This window comes from Cibotium barometz, chromosome 56 (genome assembly GCF_041138505.1).
Source record: "Cibotium barometz isolate CiBa-2024 chromosome 56, ASM4113850v1, whole genome shotgun sequence".
Lineage (NCBI taxonomy): Eukaryota > Viridiplantae > Streptophyta > Polypodiopsida > Cyatheales > Cibotiaceae > Cibotium > Cibotium barometz.
Genome location: NC_141101.1, coordinates 36,307,979 through 36,328,140, shown reverse-complemented (window position 1 = coordinate 36,328,140; position 20,162 = coordinate 36,307,979). Strand labels below are relative to the sequence as shown.

At 38.5% G+C, this 20,162-nt stretch overlaps 1 protein-coding gene across 1 annotated transcript; it reads right to left on the bottom strand.

Moving 5' to 3' along the window:
- Nucleotides 1–13,073: 13,073 nt before the first annotated feature.
- On the bottom strand, nt 13,074–18,316 carry LOC147607166 (phosphoglucomutase, putative / glucose phosphomutase). The gene is made up of 7 exons (XM_086791553.1): nt 17,389–18,316; nt 17,021–17,284; nt 16,378–16,897; nt 16,067–16,266; nt 15,111–15,262; nt 14,741–14,881; nt 13,074–13,323 (listed from the first exon to the last, which is right to left on the bottom strand). The coding sequence occupies exons 1-7, from the start codon at nt 18,274–18,276 to the stop codon at nt 13,239–13,241; spliced, it is 2,250 nt and encodes a 749-aa protein (XP_086647679.1). The 5' UTR covers nt 18,277–18,316; the 3' UTR covers nt 13,074–13,238.
- Nucleotides 18,317–20,162: the final 1,846 nt, after the last annotated feature.

Genomic DNA, 20,162 nt, shown 5'->3' with positions numbered 1-20,162 from the left:
TGTAGTTATTATAGGAAGTTCGTCAAGAATTTTGCTTGTATTGCCAATCCTTTGACTGAACTCCTTAAGAAAGCTACAAATTTCAATTGGACTGATAAGCAAGATAAATCTTTTGCAACACTCAAGAATGCTTTAACACAAGCACCAGTTCTTACACTACCTGATTTTCAAAGACCATTCTTTATAGTAGTGACTGATGCTAGTGGTAAAGGATTTGGAGCTGTTCTTATGCAAGACAACCATCCTATTGCATATCGAAGTAGAAAGCTTAAGCCTGCAGAGCAAAATTATAGCACTTATGACAAGGAATTAGCAGCAGTAGTGCATGCTTTGAAAATCTGGAAGCATTACCTAATGGGCTCTGAATTTCTTATCAAGACAGACCAACAAAGCATTAGGCATTTGCTTACGCAACCTCTTATTTCAGATAGACATATCAAATGGGCAGCTTTCATTCAAAGTTTCCAACCCATGATTCAATATCAACCTGGAAAAGAAAATGTTGTTGCTGATGCTTTGAGTCGAAGACCAAATATCAACAACATTTCTATAATTGAAAGTGAACCATTCGTTCTCATGAAAGAAACTTATGAAGTTGATCCAGATTTTTCTCAAATATGGATCAAATTGCGTGAAAACAATTGGACACCTCAAGGAAGTTATTCTCATAATGATGGCTATCTTTTCTTTGAGAAGAGATTGTGTGTTACTCAACCTTACAGACAGCTTGTCTTGGAAGAAATGCACCAACCACCATTTGTGGGACATAGAGGAGTTTTCGCAACACTTCAAGTAGTTTCTCGAGAATTCTATTGGCCCCATTTGAAGAATGATGTAGCTAAGTTTGTAGCTGAATGTAACATTTGTCAAACAATCAAAAGCTACAAAGGCAAAGCTTTAGGATTGCTTATGCCTCTACCTATTCCTGATAGACCATGGGAACAAGTGTCTATGGATTTCATTACTGGCTTCCCTACTACTTCCAATCACCATGACATGATTTGGACAATAGTGGACAGATTTAGTAAGCAAGCCTATTTCATTCCATGTAAAAAGACACTAACTTCTCAGCAAGCTGCGAACATATTTGTTAAGCAAATTTTTGTTCATCATGGTCTACCCAAAGTGATAGTTTCTGATAGAGATTCTAAATTTTGTAGTCACTTTTGGGTTGCTCTTTTCTCAAACTTAGGCACTAAGTTAGATTTTTCCACGGCTTTCCATCCGAAATCGAATGGACAAACCGAAGTTACAAATAGCACTATCTTAGATATGCTTAGAGCCTATGTTTCCCAGCAACCTAGTGCATGGGATAAGTACATACACCTACTCCAATTTGCTTATAATAATACTCCTCATACTGCTACTGGTCGAGCACCATTTGAAATCATCTATGGAAGAGCATTGCCTATTCCGGCTACTAGACTCTCTCATAAGATTGAAGCAGCCGACCAATATGTTAGAGACTTTGATCGCATTCTATCTGAAGTGCATGATTGTATTCAAAGAGCTCAAGAGAAGTATACATCTCAAGCAAATAGGAAGCGCAAAGATTTTTCATTTCAAGAAGGTGATTATGTACTTTTGAGAATTGAAAAGCGTCGATTAAAGAGTGTGGAAAAATTCCCTGCAGTGAAGCTAGCGCCTAGATATTATGGGTCATTTAAAATTCTCAAAAAGATTAATGATGTGGCCTATAGACTAGAGCTTCCATCTAATTGGAATATCCACAATTCTTTTCATATCCATCTCTTGAAACCTTTTCGGGGAACACTTCCTACTCACCCAACATATGAGGAACCACCTCTTATTGAAGGAGAGGAAGAAGTACTAGTTCCTGATGCAATCATTGACCAAGAGATAACAACAACAAGGACAGGTAATCAATACTTTAAGTATCTTTTGACTTTTAAGAATCATCCTCAAGAAGATGCTAAATGGATGCCTGAGAAATTTTTCCGAGTTTACCCTGAAATTCTTCATTCTTTTCAAACCCAGCAAATCCGCAATTGAGGACAATTGCAAACTCAAGCAAGAGGGATGTCATGAGAATATATTTTAAGTCCTCTAGAAAAATATTATTTATCCCCTCTTGAGTAATTTGGGGACGCCTAGATTACTCTTGCGTCATGCCGGCTAGGTTAATATCGTGGGTGACACCACTATAAATATTAATACGTGCGGTATATGACGTATGTTTGAGGCCACCTATGATTATTTCAGTTAGGTTTGTATGGCAGGGTGATTCCTGGGGTACTTACGCCTGGTAGTCATGAGTTGGTGATGATTTGTGCCTGTTTAATATTTGTGGGATTAATTTAATAATTAATTGGGCTTATATTTTCAGGTGATGAAGACTATGGGAATTGAAGAGTTTACTTTGGAAGAAATGTCTTGGATCCTCACATTTCATTTTTGGCAAGCATAGTAGCTTGTAATCTTATTAAATGATTTTTTCATTTTGAACTTTAGGAAAGATACATTTATTTTTGTGGAATTTATTAAAGCCTATGGCTTTACCCTAGTCCCAATTTGACACTCTATTTTTGTTAAAGAAGAGTGCCGTGCTCTCTAAAAAGCACATCTTGTATTTTGGGGGCTATGGCCTAATTTTGGTGAAAAGGAAAGCTAATAAAGAAATACTCTTGTGTGGGGAGAGGCCACGCACAAGAGGGGGGAAGATTGCACCCAATATGGTCTTTTTGGAGCTAAGTATTTTTGTTTAAGTGTTTAATTTTTCAATTGCTTTGATTTAGTTGAAGCTTACAAGCAATGGTTTTTATGATTGAATTAATTCTCTATCTTTCCACAATCAATTCCTAGAATAAGATTCCGGTTGCGGACATGGCCTAAGATTTGGACTATTGTCCAAATTTTAGTGTGCAATGGGGAAGGACCACTGTTGTGCTTTTTGGAGACGTGACCATAAACTAGGACCCAAGATGTGCCATGAGGGAGTCCCATAACATTTGCCATTTGAAACCTTGGCTAAATCTTTGTGTGCCTTAGCTTGTCTGAAGCTATGCCTTAAGATTCAAACTAAATGTCACTACTCATGGGTGTAAATCTTTGTGTGCTTTGGGGGAGGCCCATAATAGTGCTTCTTGAAGCCATGCTCTAATTTTGGACTAGTGTCCAAATCTTGGCATGCTCTAAGAGCTCAGGGAATGCTTTAGCCTTATAATGCTCTAAGAGCCATGGCCTAAGATTTGGACTAATGTAAAAATTTATGTGCCATAAGGAAGAACCATAAATATGCTTTTCAAAGAAATGGCCATGTTCTATGTGTTCTTTTAAAGCCATGGCCTAAGATTTGAACTAATGTCCAAATCTTTATGTGCCATGGACAATGCTCACAACATGCCTCTTTGAATCCATGAGGGAGGCCCACAATGGTGTTATTTAAAGTGACCATTAGAGTCATTTTTAAAGCCATCTTTGAAGCCATGCTCGAGGTTTTGGACTAGTGTGCAAAACTTAGCATGCTCTAATAGCTTAGGGAATGCTCTTGCATTGCTCTAAGAGCCATGCTCTAAGATTCTGACTAATGTTCAAACCTTAATGTGTGCCATTATAGTTGAGCTTTTTTGGAGACATTACTTGGGATTTGGTTTACTATGTGTTTGTGTGCCATGTGGGAGGTCTTTGCTAAAGCCTTGGCTTAATATTTGGATAAATGTCCAAATATTTTTATGTTTGAGACGGACAACAATTGTGCTTTTTAGAGATATGACCGAATATTTGGATATTATTTAAATTTTATGCCATGGGAGAGGCCCACTGCAATGTTTGTGTGCCATGGGGGAGACCCATTACAATATTTATGCCATGGGAAAGGCCGAATGCAATGTTTGTGTGCCATGGGGGAGACCCACAATAGTGTTTATGTTCCATGGGAGAGGTCCACTACATTGTTCTTTGAAGTCATGGCATTTGGACGACTGTTTAAAGATTTATCTGCCATTGAAAAAGATGATAGAAGGTCTCTTTTAAACCATGGCCAATGTGTGCCAGCTTTGTGTGGTGGAATAAAAAGAACCCAAAGGACGGTTTTGGTAGTGAAGTACAATGTACTTTAATTAACCTAGGTGGAATGAAGAAAACCCAAATAGAGTTTGGTGGGGCACGGACATAGGATGTACTTCAATTAACCTTGGTAAATTGAAGAGAACCTAAATAGAGTTTGGTGGGGGCAGGGAAGCAGGATCTAGCCCAATTAACCTAGGTGCAATAATGAGAACCTAAATAGGGTTTGCTGTAGCAAGGAAGCATGATGTATGCCAATTAACCCAAGTGCAATAAAGAGAACCTAAATAGGTTTTGGTGTGGCAAGGAAGCAGGAAGTGTTGAGATATTAAGCTCAACTAATGCTTGGGACATTGATGACTCACCTAGGTGTAGCAAGGACCCAAAGGAGGGTTTTGGTAGTGAAGCACGATGTACTTCAATTAACCTAGGTAGAATGAAGAGAACCCAAATAGAGTTTGGTGGGACACGGAAGCAAGATGTATTTCAATTAACCTTGGTAAAATGAAAAGAACCCAAATAGAGTTTGGTGGGGTAGGAAAGTAGGATGTAGCCTAATTAACCTAGGTAAAGAAAACCTAAATAGTGTTTGGTGTAACAAGGAAGCATGATGCATGCCAATTAACCCAAGTGCAATAAAGAAAACCTAAATAGGTTTTGGTGTGGCAAGGAAGCAAGAAGTGTTGAGATATTAAGCTCAAGTAGTGCTTAGGATGCTGATGACCCACCTAGGTGTGATGGCTTCCGCACTTATATCACTGGCATGGTTGGTGAGAATATGGTTGATGTGACAGCCATATATAGATTACTAGAGTATGGCATAGTTGTAGTGCTAGCTAATATAGTCACGTTTACACTATGGACCAACCATTATATGTAAAGTAGGAGAGTGCTTTCCCTTATAGTATGTACTCTTATCTCTTTAGTTTTATGTGGTTATACAGAAGAAGCTAGAAAAAAATTTAGCCATCCATCTCTCTCTTGTATGTTGCTCTCTCTCTCTCTCTCTCTCTCTCTCTCTCTCTCTCTCTCTCTCATGTGTGTGTGTGTGTGTGTGTGTGTTTGATTGTGGCAAGAAACTCAAGCTCTCTAGTGTGTGTGGCGAGGAAGGGGTACACAAGAAAGGGTCTTCTATCTCTTTCCCTTTGATTTTGGAGCAACACCTTTGGTAGCTATGAAAGGCCATAGACTAGTTTCTCTTGCCCACTTAATCACCTTTTCATATGCTATGAAATCCTTGCAATCGGTACTAATTAGCAAGTGCTTAGGTGTTAATTAGAGATTGCAAGAATTAAGTCCATCATTGGAAGAAAATACTTACATGTTAGAGGCTGCGAAGGACTCCTTTCAAAAGGAGTGTTGACCTACATCAAGTTCTTCATCAAGCTCTCAAGTCCAAGATCCTTGATCCTGGTTTTCATCAAGTTGTGGTGTTTATGATCTTTGGGAATAGAACAATGAAATGAATAAAATTTAGGCTTGAGTATTCCCCAAGTCATTAACAAAAATTACGACTCAATAAAGGTAGTTTGAACACCAAGAATTTTAGATTTAATTGTATGTTGATTCTTTACCCTAGGGTCATATCATAAATAAAAGTTGAGTCTTGTTTAACCTATGCATACTCAAAGCTTAGTTATCCTTCTAAAATAGTAGAATTATGTAATCAAGCGAAGACATAGAGTTAAATCTTAGATCATGTATATGAAATTACTATGGTAGGTTAAACACTCTAATTAAGATAGTTGAGACTTAGGTATTGAATTGTGGTAGGTTAGATGCTCTAATTAAGATAGTTTGAGACTTAGATATTGAACAAAGTGGACTCAAGCAATACTTGTATTAAGTTCTTAATGAGTTGGTACCATTAAAGTAAATGTCTTTGCCTTGACCTTTTAATCCATAGGTTTTTCATACAATCATTTAGAAAAAATTAAAAATGATTAAAGATATAATAAGGCTCTGCTAAAATCCTCTTGCATTCAGAGGAGTGTCCGTCTGGATCCCAAGTGGGAGGCACTTAGCTATGGATGAGGGTGGTCCCAAGAGAGGGGAGCTGGGTAGGGCCTCATAGGTGGTATCAGAGTGAAACTAAAGACTATGGCATTCAACTGTGCAAGCCATGGATGGAGCTATTCCCCAAGGGTTTTTTGTATTTATTTTTAAACATCTTCTCTTGTGGAAATTTTGTATTAGAAATTGGTGGGTAGAGAGTAGTCATTTATTTTTATTGTTCAAACTTGCATGTCTTTGCCTTGACCTCTTAATCTATGGTTATCATTTTGTGGAAATTTTGTATTAGAAACTGGTGGGTAGAGAGTAGCTATTTTTTTTAATTGTTTAAACTCGGAAGAAGAAAAAATGAATGAACCAAACCTAGGCATGAGCACTAGTTCCCACACTTGGTTGTGAGACTTTAGTTCCTTGAAGACTATTTCTCAATTTAATTTAAGAATCTCTTTAGGGGTTTAATTGGGAAATGCATGTCTTGCAAAGAACCTAAGGATTCAACAAGAAACCCCCCACTTGAAAACTTACTGGAGAATTCGTCCCAAAGATAGAGCCACAAATAACTTAGAAGACATGGAAAATAGGAAAGGAAGGAACGGTTTGAGTTCATTGATTTATGTTTCATTTTTTGGATGCATTCTAAGTAGGGTTGGCCTCCTATCTAAGGGATGGTATTCAGTGTGCATATGCAGGATGGTATCATGCATGATACCTCTAATATATTCAATGAAAGAATAATGAGTAGTTTAGGGGCTCTTGACCCCCAGCCCCCACCTCGAGTCCCCAATAGGTGACTAGTACGAGGTCTAATGATGCGGTCCTAGGAGAGATTATGACCCATGTCTCCTAGAAGAGTATGCAAGTGGAATAATAAAAAATCCCAAGGATCATTTGAGTAATGGACCCATGGACTTACCAAGGTCATGGACTACGGTATCTAGAGTAGAACTCCAATGTTGGGCAACCAACGAACTTGCTTAATTAAGAGGATTGGACTCAAGTCCAAGAAATATTATCATGAAGAAATTTCGATTGGAATTGGAAATTGCAAACTCTTAAATGGAAATAAGAACTTAATCAATTTAAATCCATTCCCAAGGATCGAGTGGCTAGATTATGGGATAGTTAGATCCAGGCTTGAGCCTCCTTCCCCATTTCCTCTCAATGGAAATGATAATCTATAACTTAAGATATTTATATATTCCGCTGCTTATTTAGAAAAATTTTATAAGGATCAAAAATCTAATAAGGCTTTGTTGATACCCCCTTGTGTTCAGAGGAGTGTCCATCATCCTGATCCCGAGTGGGAGGTCCTCAGTTATCCAAGAGGGGCGAGTTGGGTAGGGCCTCACAGGTGATATTAGAGCAAAACTAAAGACTATGGCAATCATGTGTGTAGCCATGGATGAAGTTATTCCCCAAGGGTGTCAACGTGATGAGTTAGATGAAATTACTTAGGCATATATGTACAGTCATGACGGCAGTGGAGTGATATGAGTGAAATTATTTTAGAGGGCAATGAGAAGCCATATGGCAGAGATCATGGCTCCATGATGCATTAGCTTGTGCCTTCTTTATATTCCTTTTGGACCTACACCTTATTAGACCATTAATTTAGCATTGTGTCATAAATATGAGTCTACTGATGTCACAGTTACTATCATATATTCGATGACGTACTTTAATAGATGATGAGTTTCATACAAAACTTGATATTCTTCTATCTCATGTTAATAGATGTCATGTACGTATTCCTATGTCTACTCAGATCCAACTAAACCATCGTCGTCATGGGAATCCAATGTACTCAAGTGAGAGTGAGTTCTTTTTGTATAAGTAAGGAGATATTTATGCCTCCTAAAAAAATGATGTAGTTGTACTTACTCTAGTTAATAAAATTTCTTAACATTTTCAAGAATGATCTGAGCTAAATAGGTCTAAAAATACTTTTTATCTTCTAGAAATATGCCACTTTGACCAAGGTGTCCAACCCCCATAAACCAGTGTAGTGTGGCTATGGATGACGATTTGAGAGATCTCTTTAGAAACCGCAACTGCGACCCTTCTCAAGAGATTGATGTAAAGCATGAGGGAAAATTTAAAAGGTTGTGTAACTTCTATGTAAGAATATTTTGAACTTGCTAATTACTCTGAAGCTAACAAGGTTTTAGCTTGCTAGACAAGGGTCTAAATGAAGGTGATCTCACTTGGAATCAGATTAAAGAGATGTTAAAGAGTCGTTATCTTCTTCCCACTCATAAACATACGCAGATGAATAAGTTCTTTTCTTGTGTACTAAAAAATCACCTTGTGGAAGTCTACCACGAGGAATTCATCGAACTATCCAAGTATGCCCTTGATATGTCTGAAGATCACCTTTTCAGTAGATTTGTTAACGGCTTGCAACCTTCCTTGTTGAGTGAACTAGAATTGTTAAGGTCTACATTTATTATGGATGCAGTTATTAGGGCCAAAGCTAAAGTTGAAAATCTTTGACCTAGCTTCCTTCTTTGCCTTCTTTTAAGGGAAAGAAGAGGCTTTTTGCCCCAATAAATGGTGGATCTTAGGCAATAATAATTAACCTTTTGAAGTGTAACAAAGTGGAAAGTCTCGTGTCTAATTAGGCCCAAGGCCAAGAATAAGTGCATGTAAAAAGGTCCAGATAGGTTGGCCATGCCCATGGACACATGTGAAAGTGGCAGCCATTTATACAAGGGAAAATGGGAAATCGTTATGTAACTAATCATTTGCTAATCATAATTATAGCTTACTTATCCTAGCTATGGTAGCTTCTCCCTTTTGAGAAGAAGAGTGAGCCCTCCTCCATGAGTGCTACCGTGTAAACTCCAGTCAAGGAGTGTTTTTGTAGTAACACAGTGGAAAGCCTCATGTCTAATGAGAGTTTTTATAACAAAGTGGAAATCCTTATGTCTAATTGGGCCCAAGGCTAAGAATAAGTTTATGTAAAAAGGTTAAGAGTTAGGGAATAGGTTGGCCATACCCATGGACACTTTTAAGTGGCCATATTTGATAAATTTGGGCTTACGTTATGCATTTTCTTGATTTTCAAGATTTGTTGTAATTTTTGTGCATCATTTGGGGCCATTTTGTTTGAAACCCTAGCGTTCTTGAGAGAAAGAACCCTGGTTAGAGACTTTTTTTGATACTTTTTTGAGCATTTCTAGCCTCTCTAAGCAAGTGATGATGATCTTCTTTACTCCCAAATCACCCTACAAGCTGGCAGCGATTTTCCTATATAGCCTAGGACTGAATTCATCATTTTCTTGCATAATGGAGGCAAAGTGAAGTATGTTGTGTTTATAAATAATGCAAATGGTTCATCAAAGGCTTCAAACACTTGATTCTCTTCCATTACCAAAGCTTGGGACACAGTGGTGAGTCTCCTAATTGCCTATGGGCTATTTTCATGTATTTTCATCAATAAAATAAGAGAATGGCATCGCCTTTGGCTAGAAACTTGATGTTTCATCATAAGGACAAGCTTGGCCACATTTTTGAACCTTATTTACCAATAAATAATTCCATTTTCATCCATAGCTTCTTGATTCTTGAGGGGTTTTTGCAAGCTCCAAGAAGCCGTGGAAGCCATATGCGTACATATGTGCTATTGATTGATTGCCATTGAATCAATATACTTGGAATGGTTAATTGATGCATAATGGATGCACAATGGTTACTTTGGGATTGCACACGATCTGGATGGACTGGCTTCTTATCATTTTGGCCTATGTGTAGTAAGAGGCTTTGAATTGGATTGCTTGTTGGAATAAAAGTGTTATGTCTTATATGAGATGGGAATGATGAAATGAGAACAAGTACTTTTTGTAAGTGAACTCTCTCATATACTTGGATTACAAGCTTTAATTACATGTAAATTTCAATTCCAAAATGTTTGTAGAAACTAGTATGATGAGAGGGTACCTTCGGCACTAGGTGGAGTGGTCAAAGGGGAGTGCGTCTTGAACCTTTTGTGCCATGAAAATGCATTATGTGAGCCATTCCCCTTGGTTTTAGACATGCACGTTAAATGAGTGTCTTTTATTCAAAGTTTCGAGCTAATGATACAATACCAATCTAGCAAGGAAAATGCAGTGGTGGTGGCTAATGCTCTAAGTAAAAGACCTAGCATCAATAATATCTCTACCACCATAGAGACTTCACCCTTTGAGGCTATGAAGGATTCTTATGAGTAGGATCCAGATTTTTCAAATCTTTGAAACTTAATAAAAGATAACAATTGGATTCCTAATAGTTAGTACTCATATAATGAAGGATATTTTCAATTGTTTTCCTAATGGTGAGTACTCATATAATCAAGGGCATCTTTTCTTCTAGAAAAGATAACACATCACACTACCATTTAGATAGTTTGTTTCAGAGGAGATGCATTAGCCTCCATACATGGGTAATAGAGGGATATCCTCTACATAACATGTTGTAGCTAGAAAAAATCAAGGCCTATTAATGCCATTGCCCATTCGTAATGAACCATGGAAGCAAATACCAATGGACTTTATTATTGGCTTTCCTAATCCTATAAGTTGGACTATAGTCATAATGACATGATTTGGACTTTAGTGGACATGATTTGGACTTTATTATTGGCTTTCCTAATCCTATGAGTTGGACTATAGACGTAATGACATGATTTGGACTATAGTGGACTGGTTTAGTAAACAAGCCTATTTTATTGAATGCAAAAAAAGACATTGACATCTCAACGACAGCATAGTTGTTTAAAAAACAAATCTTTGTGTATCATGACTTAGGCTAGGTTATTGTGTCTAGAACCATGATTCTAAGTTTTATTGTCATTTTTGGACTACACTCTTTTACAACTTAGGCATTAAGTTTCACAATCCCATTTCATCCAAAGCCTAATGAACAAACATAAGTTTCTAATAGTACAATTCTAGATTTGCTTAGAGCCTATGTTTTATCCCAACCTAGACTTTGGAGAAGGACATTCACCTTCTTCAGTTTGCCTACAACAATACACCTCATTCAATTTACTTACAATAATACATTCACCTTCTTTAGTTTGCTTATAAATAATACACCTTATTCTCACCTATGGGCCGTGTACCATTTAAAATTATTTATGGGAAGGATTTACCCATTCTAACCTCTCAACTTTCTTGTAAAGTAGAGATTGATGATGAGTTTAATCAAGCTTTTGAGAACATATTACGCCAATCTATACACAAACAAGAAGCATACAATAAATAAGAAGACAAGAAATATAAAGCCATATCTTTTAAAAGTGATTATGTTCTCTTAAGAATGAAAAAGAGTCACCTTAAAAGTGTCAAGAAGAATCCAATAATAAAGTTTGCACCAAGGTCTTAAAGACCATTTAGGATCATCACCGAAAAGATTAATGACCTTGCATATCAATTAATCACACTGGCACATTCATAATTCTTTTCACATTAGTTTGTTGAAACAATTTAGAGGACCACTTCCTTCACATCCCGCTTATAGAGAGACACCTCGAATTGTTGGTGGTCAAGAAAAATATTTGAACCTAATATCATCAGTAACCTCATGTACACCATCAACACACTACTACACGTACAGGAAATACTTAGCCAATGATCTTTTGGCCTTCAAGAATCATTAACCTCACTTACACCATCAACACACTTCTACACGCACAAGAAACACTTACACCAATTATCTTTTGGTCTTCAAGGATCATCCTATAGAAGAAGATTCTTGGTGGATACCTGAGCAATATTTTCGCACTTGTCCAACTCAACCCCTCAGATAAGCAAGCACACATTTGACGACAGTTGTAAACTCAAGCAAGAGAGATCTTAGCTAGTTCCTTCAATGGTAGATTGGGGATACTTGAAATATCATTGCACCATGCTAGTAGTTGGCACCATGGGTGATTCTATTATTTAATACTAGTCGGCTTGAATTGTTCGTATAAGCACATTTGGGACCATGCTAGTGTTCTTGGTATTTTGTGTGATTCCATGTAATATGCGATTCTAGTGTTAATAGTGTTTATATGTGTGACTACCATATGCTATAATGCTGGGATTGATTTTGAAGAGTCCAATTGATTGTATATAACTAACATGGTTGGCATTGTTGAGTAATAAGTGATGAGCACTATGATGGTGCGAACTAGGATGTCACATGGATGTGGTATCATGTAGAGTTCATTTATTTTCTTGGTCTTGCGACATTACTTTGTTATTGTGTCCGCTACCCTTTTTAAATATTTTGGGCATATACAATTTTGTGCACATATGAGTGTAATTATTTAGGGTTGCAACACATATTTAACATTTACAATATCATGTGGGGTTAATCAATGTTCATAATATCATGCGGAGTTGATATATTTATTTGGCCACATGACGACTTTTGTTTATCATGTCCACCACCCATTTAGTACGATTGAGACATATAGTATTTTTTACACTTATGAGTGCAATTATTAATGGCTACAACCTACCTTACAAACCTTATGATTCTTTTTTGTAAAAGACAAGCCTAATTTTATAGAAAAAGCTACTTATAGCTCCTTGAGCTATTTTGTTGATTATTTGCACATGTTATTCAATTCTAGTTTGAATGGAAGGTGAACGATAATAGATTTCTCCTTGTACCAAAATAGAGAGAGAGAGAGAGAGAGAGAGAGAGAGAGAGGGTTATCACAAAGTTATAAAAGAAAATTCAGCTTTGCATTACAAGGTGATGAGACACCACATATTAAGGCTCTTCTACACAAACCTTGAGCCTTCCTTTGCCCACAATGTTGAAACTTTTAAGTTTAGACTTCGACACTTACAAAGAGTCATTGGCCTTCTCATGTTCATGAGAAGGATAGTGTACTAATATATGACATACATGATCAATGTAGCAATACTCTAAAAAATATAATACATGAAAAAATATAGTAGTGCTATAAAAGAAACATCATTAAAAGATGTTGCCCATATGTCATTCTTTAGAAGTTTATACATTTCATGAGTGGCAAAAGAGAAAATTCGAATTGCAAATTTTAATAACTTAAGAATATCATTATATAATAGTGCTATTAAAAAACATTATAAAAAGATATTGCCCAAATGGAGCCTAAATGGCATTCTTTGTTCAAACAAGGAGCATATATACATTCCTTAAGAGGTGAAAGAGAATAATAGAATTGTGAAATGTAAAAGTTACTCTCTCTTTAATATCTTTGCAACATATTTCTCCACCTCAACGATATCCAACTCATATGCATTATGGTTCACCATGAAAAACCTATAAAAAAATTCACAGAAAAACTTTAGGAAAAAAAACTTGAAAATGTACAATTCAATACTCTTGTTCTTTCCAACTTTGTTCTTAATGAATAAAAGAGATTGTAGACAACTTAAGTTTAAAACAACTTGGAATGGGAGAACTCGCTACTTTTCTTCTTTTTGACAATGCATAGACCATTCTTTACAAACATAACATATTAGGTAGATTGTGCTTTTGAAGTTGTTTGAGCCTCACCGTCACATAGTCATTTTCTTCTAATTTATATGTAAATGCATGTATACAGTAATGAAGTATTAAACATCAAAGAGCATCAAGGCCTTGCCATCTATGAATAATGAGTTATCTTTTTCATCCTTATTATGCTTTTTTGGCCTACCAAGGTACGTTAGTCCATTCTTTTAATTATCATTATTTTGGTTGGTCAAAGCATTCTTTTACTTAGGATGTGGCTCTCATATTTTGAGGCCACATCAAATGGCATTCATATGAACCCTCATTAAATGGTATTTGTACCTTAACCCTCGTTAAATGGTAGTTGTACCTTTATTGTTTATCACTTCCTTTAAAATATGTTGCAACAGCCCTACCTCCCTTCTCATGCTTTAAAAATATGTTTTTTTTTCAACGAATCAAACTAAAGACAATGCTTGAAAGAGACTAGATTTAGCACTAAATAATAAGATAAGTTTTGAAATCTGTATAAACAATCCTCTAGAAAAAGGCAATGCAGAATTTCAACCGAGAAACATCGACCACAACTTAGTATTTCGAGCACTACTCCTTGGCTCTTTAAGACACACTTCTTTGAAGAAGCTGCACGTCGTAATGCATTCTAATCCCTACGAAGCATGGGGATGCTAAATGACTATTTTGCTTTTTCAAGATCATGAGGGGATCTTGAGGACACATGAAATAAGGCATTCTATAAAGGCAAGTAGCCCTAACATTCTATGCAATGCAATTGAGCCTCTTTATCAGGCAAAGGAAGTAGGGCCTAACATTATACTCTTACTAGCAAGACAAGTCATGAGATGTCTATGTTCAGTGCTAAAAGGGCTTTACACAACTAACCACTCTCCGCCCCCTGCTCGTATCCATCTCCCTCGCCAAGCCGTCCATCTCGCGCGTAAAACTCTTCAATTTTTAGCTAATGTTTATTGTGGCATTTATTTTGACCATGCCTTCTTCACAGAGTCCGTGATAGAAAAGATGTAATAAGGACCCTTGCTTCTCTGAATCTCTATGTAAACGATAAACTCAAGTGTCCTAGTAATTGATCATCGCACACTTGTGAAAGTTGGTTAATTTCGTTACATTGTGGTCGCCGTTTACCTTAAGTGAAAAGCTTTCAAAGCTACACATAACATTAATGCTTCCATGCATCAAAGCTTCAGATATTAGACCAGACACATACCTTTCGAGGAGGATTTTGGCGAATCCGTGGCATCCACCAGGCCTTGAGGATTGCATGGTGATTGCAAAGTTTGGGTTGTGAATACTTTGTCGCATGTGCACCCAGCCGCGGGCACTGTTACTTTCATCATAGATTTGGGCCCTGTAATTAGTAAGCACGTGCGTTAGGAGGGGGAGCAGCTGAGAGCGAGGAGATGCACGTTTTGCAAACTGATGATGTAGCTACGTAGGGGCCTATATCTTCCACCTAGCTCGTATCGTATCGTATATATTGCACAATTAAACCTCATTAACTTTGGAGAGGGGGGCAACACATACATACATACATGACATGATGAGATATTATTATTATTATGATGTAAGTAGTGTACCTGTACATATGAGCGTCAATGCCAGAGGGTGGCTCGTAATCAACGCTGTGACTCGACTTTGGGCTTTGACCCTCGTCGAAATCAGCAAGGCAGCCATCGCTCACCCAACAATCTCCACACTCACTTAAACGCCAGCCGGGTGCTCCACCACCCTGCAAAAAAGTAGTGACGCTGCACCTCTTAAGCAGCTTTGATCCTCTTCGACTAGTAGTAGTAGTAGTAACTGAATCATTCACATATATATATATATATATATATATATATACTTAGATGAATACAGGAACATGCTCAAATTCACTTTTTAGGAAGTGCATGTTATATACTCATGGTAGTCAACCCACAACACTATATAACTATCAACTCCATTATACATAGTATGGACTAGATATTACGACATCCCCACTAACGTTATCAGTGCCATAGTGGGTGTAGAACTCTGTATCAAGATATGCTCTCACACACGCACTCTACACACACATAAGAGCATATATTCACACAAAACCCTTCGTACTGAGTTTCTATCAAACCTACGAAGATACAGGGTAAACTCAGCTCAGCCATAATAAAGCCTAGCACTAAGGGAAGTAGTAAATAGAAAGAATTGGTACAGCAAATAAGTAATTGATAAGACAAATGCACCACTAAAAATAGAAAGAATTAGCACAATATCAACTAGCTATAACTCGGACGAAAACTTTATAATGTGAAATCTACATGTCCACTAATTCCGTTGAATTATATACTTAGATGAATCCAAAAACATACCCAAATTCACCTTTTAGGAACGTGCATGTTATATACTCATGGTAGTCAACCCATAAGACTATATAACTATCAACTCCATTATGCATAGTATGGACTAGATACTACCACATCCCCACTAACATAGAATTTAGAATTCTGTATGAAGATATGACCAAATTCGTAGTGATCGAGATGTGATACTAGAATATTACCACAACAAATCTTCGGAAGCTCTCTATCACTTGTGCAGCCCTTCGTTTCACATCTTCTGGCTTGGACAGTATGCCCACTCGCAGTTCGACGCCATCCTGAGGTTCCTCCAAGTCCTTGATGAGGGCCCCTATCCCTTCCTGCAAGCCGCGAAGTCTCATCCGGACCATCTCAATCACTATTTTCACCGCCATATACGCTCCTGTTGCAACAAAAATTACTACCTGAGGTCCCAGCCGTCTTTCGAACAGTAAGCGAGCGAAACCCAAAAGAAAGAAGAAGAAGAGATCATAATAATTTAACGAGTACAGACCATCATCTAAAAAGTAGTTCTCTTTCAATGCTCCATGCCCTGAGGTCTCCATCATCAGGTGGGTTTCGGCTCCGAATTGGTCATTTAGATCAATCCCTTTATTGATGACATTGCGATATCCCACTCGATAAAGGCAGTGCGTTCCGCCTCTCTCGGCGATGAGCTTACTCACACCATCGCTAGTACGTGCATCAGTCACGATGAGCGAGCCGGGGTGCTCTGCTAGCACGATGGAGGCCATGAGAGCGATTAAACGGTTCCCGTTGATGACATTTCCCGAGGAATCCACCACACCACTACGATCTACGTCGGTGTCAAACACCACCCCTAAATCAGCCTTGCTCTCCATCACAGCAGCGCGTGTTACAGCCATTGCCTTCTGGTCTTCAGGGTTGGGAGCGTGGTTGGGGAACATGCCATCTGGCTCCAGATTCAAGCTTGCACTAGTGTCGGCCCCAAGCTCCTCCAGAACGTCCGTAGCGAAAAAGCCACCAGAGCCATTGCCAGCGTTTACCAGCACCTGAAAACAAACACACACACGCTCGCTCGCTCGCTAATTAGAGAGGTGAAGCGAAAGGCTTATAATACTTTCCACAAAGGTACGTAGCGTATATGTATTAATAAGGGAAACTAGATGGCTTACCTTGAAACCTTGAAGTGGGAGGTCATAGTGAGTAGGATGATTTACTCCCTTCCTGATGACATCCCGCAGGTGAGCTGAGTAAACGGCCATAAAATTCACATTTTCCAACACTGCCTTTTCCGCGTTGAGGCACCTGGCCGGAAACTTGACGGAATTGAGAGCCGCCACGTTGCAAATGCTCTCGATGTCCGAGACGTTCAAGCCACCTTCGGAAGTGAAGAACTTGAAGCCATTTCTGGTGTAAGGGAGGTGCGACGCTGTCAGCTGCGACAGTACATCACCCAGTGAGAAAGTGGCCGCGTCCTGATTCCAAGAAATTGTTGCCTGTTAGTAGCGAGACTAGAGAGAAGGCAGAGAATCTCACGTACCATGACGGAAGCATCGAAGGCAAGGCGGCCATGGACAGGCAAGACGGTGCTCATAAAACAAGCGGGAGTGGTGGCAATGTGCATATCGGCAACGGAGCATCCTACGCTCTGCAGGCCTGCAGCGGTCGCCGCCAACAGGGAGGGCCCAGTAACGCGGGGGTCTCTGCCCAGCGACACTCGCCTTCCACCATGCTGTTGCAACAACCACTCGCCGAAGGCAGCGCCCAGGTAGAAGGCGGCCGCTGGAGTTAAGTTCACCTCGCGTCCTATCTCGCCCGCCAGCGCCACTCCTCGGATGTCCGACCCGTTCTGCAGCCTCCTCATCTTCGCCATCGCCTCCTCCCACTCCACACTGACTCCTTCTTCTGCGGGTGTGGCCGCAGTAGTGCTACTGCTCCCCTGAGACACCTTGCACGCCAGCCTAGCGCCCCAGCTGCCCTTCATCGGCAAAGCGCCGGTCTCGTCATCACCGACGGTGATATTTCTGCGCAACGGATTAAAAGCACCTCCACTCGATTCTGCCCTGGCGCTGCATTCTGACTTGCTACAACGGACCAGTGCGATGGCGGGCGAAGCGCTGCGGCTCGATCCCAATTTACTTGCATCCCCGCTCAACAACAACGCTCCAGGCCTTAGCGCTTTGTCGCCCAAAAGATCGCTAGGATGCAAAGGAAGAGACGCTGCCTGGAAAGCGATGAACGCCATGGTGGCGTGGGAAGAGCACAAGGATTCTGGTGTGTATGCACAGCTACTGATTGCAGAAAAGGGTAAGGCAATGCTGCTTCCACAAGCGTAGATAAAGTACACAAGAAAGCCTCGACGAGAAGGCAAAGAATGTGTGGGAAGGCAGTTAAAGCCCACGCAACATACATTAAGGGACGCGGGCATTCATATCCTCTCATCTCACAACACACAAAGCAACAATCTCTTCTACGAATGTGAGATTTTTTTATTTATTTTTTGGGCGAGACGACTCCCCACCACCCCTGAATTCAAAAGATCACGAGTGTGATCTACAAATGTCAATGTTCACAAAACCTTTGATGCGCATCATACAAAACTTACGTCCACGAGAAAAAGATGTGAGCCACAACTCCCATTCGTACCAAAGAAGATATCATGGCTCTCCTCTTAAATAATATTTACCATGGCATTCTAAGGTAAGGTCCCTCGAGGACACACACATCGTCCATGTTGTCATACCAAGGTCCTTTACACATGGCCCAAAAAAACATGGACGGACGGCCCTAATGTTCTCATGGACCGCCTAGAGAGGCAGTCAATAGAAGATGGATTATGGACATTATTTGTTGTAAAGAAAAGGGCGACAAGTTGAATAGCCGGAAGAAATTATAATTGAAAATTACAAACTTTGAGTTCAATATTGAATTTGGGAACCTTGACTTGGAATCTTCCAATACAAAATAAACTTAGGGTCTTATATTTCCAACAAAAGTTATAAATTTTTTATTTGTAATTTCAATCTCATTGATCTCATTTACAAGTTTGGATTACTAACCATGAGATGATCCATAACAAAAAAAATTGGTGGTATTTATAATTATCGCCTTGCTCTACTCTAACTTGAAATTTTATGCCAAATTTAATGTTCAATAACAATAAACTTAAAAACATAGAATCAATGTGATGATTAAAAAAACGATTAGTATGCAAATCAAGTTGCAGTATCTTCTAAAGCAATCTATTGCTCTCCTTGGCCTTCATACACACATTTGTTGGTATTTTTATATAGGTCAGGGCTTTTTGTCCCTTTGTTACCCATGCCTATATAATAGAATAATCAACAATCTCCTAAAGAACTGGTTCTCTGTTGTTGCACAACCAAACTTTACTCTAGCAATCTAGTTTTACATCTACATTTGTTGCATTCCTTTTTAGTGCCTTCTTATTGTTTTCTGAGTTTCTATGCACAACCACATTATTTTAAGCTACACCCAACCAAATACTATGGTAAATTATTTTTGCATAGGGCATATAAGAGCCTCCCTTTTTTACGCTTGCCAATGGTTGAAATGCATCCTTGGTTTTGTTTCTTAATGGACCATAACAATAATTATCATATCTAGTTCCTCCACCCTCAAAACTCATCATGTACGATGTACCTTATACTAATTTCATTTATTTGTAATATTTTTGGCCAAAGTTAGTGATACAAACCATCATTTTAAACATTTGGATTTTCAATTTCTATTATTTTGAGTTTTTTCCCATAACCACATTATTTTGAGCTACACCCAACCAAATAGGGTAGATCGGATTTGCAGAGGGCATATAAGAACAAAGCCTCTTTTTTTGACATCCACTAATGCAAGTGCATCCTTTGTTTTGTTTCTTAACAGATCATGACAGTAATTATCTAGTTCCTCCAAACTCATCATGTTGCTTATACTGATTTCATTAATCATTTGTGATATTTTTTTGCCAAAATTTGTTATACAAACCATCATTTTAAACATTTAGATTTTCAATTTCTATTATCATGTTTTGCCAATACTCAATCACAAAATCGATGTATTAACTATAGGGTGCCATTGATCCTTTTTGTTTAGCCACCTTTGCCAAGATTTTATGATATCCAATTGCTTGCTTTTGGGTGAAACTTTATATTACATAATTGGCACATAACCTTGTATAAAAAACATAGTAGTTTAGAGTGACCCCCTAGTACATCTTGGACTTTAGAATGACTCACTAGTACATCTTGGCCTTCACACAAGTACCCATCTATATACCTCTTAAACTATGAAACTTTT

Bases quoted from the DNA above. Each gene is read 5' to 3' on its own strand.
- LOC147607166 (XM_086791553.1), bottom strand. From the start codon at position 18,276: ATGCCCGCGTCCCTTAATGTATGTTGCGTGGGCTTTAACTGCCTTCCC. The intron at 16,898-17,020 runs GTAAGCCATCTA...GTTTGTTTTCAG, and splicing joins TCCCACTTCAAGGTTTCAAG to GTGCTGGTAAACGCTGGCAA. The intron at 13,324-14,740 runs GTATGTGTCTGG...ATTTTTTTATAG, and splicing joins GCCAAAATCCTCCTCGAAAG to GTTTTTCATGGTGAACCATA.